The 684-nt window shown below is 43.1% G+C and overlaps 1 protein-coding gene across 1 annotated transcript in view; it reads right to left on the bottom strand.

Annotated features, from left to right (window-relative positions):
• The window catches only part of LOC119587943 (espin-like), a gene marked incomplete in the record, with an annotated part of 133,296 nt that extends 133,076 nt beyond the window's left edge, over nucleotides 1-220 (bottom strand). The window contains 1 exon segment of the mRNA XM_037936654.1: nucleotides 68-220. Within this exon segment, the coding sequence (XP_037792582.1) occupies nucleotides 68-177 (110 nt within the window).
• Between the last annotated feature and the right edge of the window lie 464 nt (nucleotides 221-684).

Here is a 684-nt window from a genome sequence, read left to right on the forward strand (position 1 = left end):
TCCATCACCGCCTACACCCGCAATCACCACTCCCTAAGCACCACCTCGGACACGGCACCTAACTCACCTGAAATCGGGCGACGTCTCCACCAGCAGCTTGACGCACTCGAGGCATCCTCTGGCGGCGGCGTAGTGGAGGGCGAGAGCTCCTCCTTGAGTGCGGTCTATGCCTGGCATCCCGGCGTCGAGGAGCAGCCAGCGCAGGACGTTTAGGCGGCCGTATCTGCAACGAGAGCGAGGGAAGTATTATTGAAAGGGTGGAAGCGGGATATACATAAACGTCGCTTTGTGAAGAGAAATATCGTGCTGGTTTTGGAAATGTGTTTTTTCTTGAACCTTAAGACTATTTTTACTTTCACCTAAAAATAACACATTAATGTACGTCAGGCAACGAGTTCATTTTCCTAGAAGAATAAAAAAAGAGAAAATTGGAAGCCAGAAGTAATGGACAGGAAATAACCCATTTATTTGATTGGACTATTTACGTTTGTAAATTAAACATTATTTGGCGATATGAGAGCGAGAGTGACTTCCTTAATAATGGTAACTGAGGTGTCACTTCTCAACACACCAAGGTTTTATTTATCTATATCTAACGTTTTCTTCGATCTTGTGTTTCGTGAGAATTTTTTTCTTTGTTTTTAAATATTATTTTTTATGGCATGAGCGAGTAAATGTAATATT

Source organism: Penaeus monodon, chromosome 23 (assembly GCF_015228065.2).
Source record: "Penaeus monodon isolate SGIC_2016 chromosome 23, NSTDA_Pmon_1, whole genome shotgun sequence".
NCBI lineage: Eukaryota > Metazoa > Arthropoda > Malacostraca > Decapoda > Penaeidae > Penaeus > Penaeus monodon.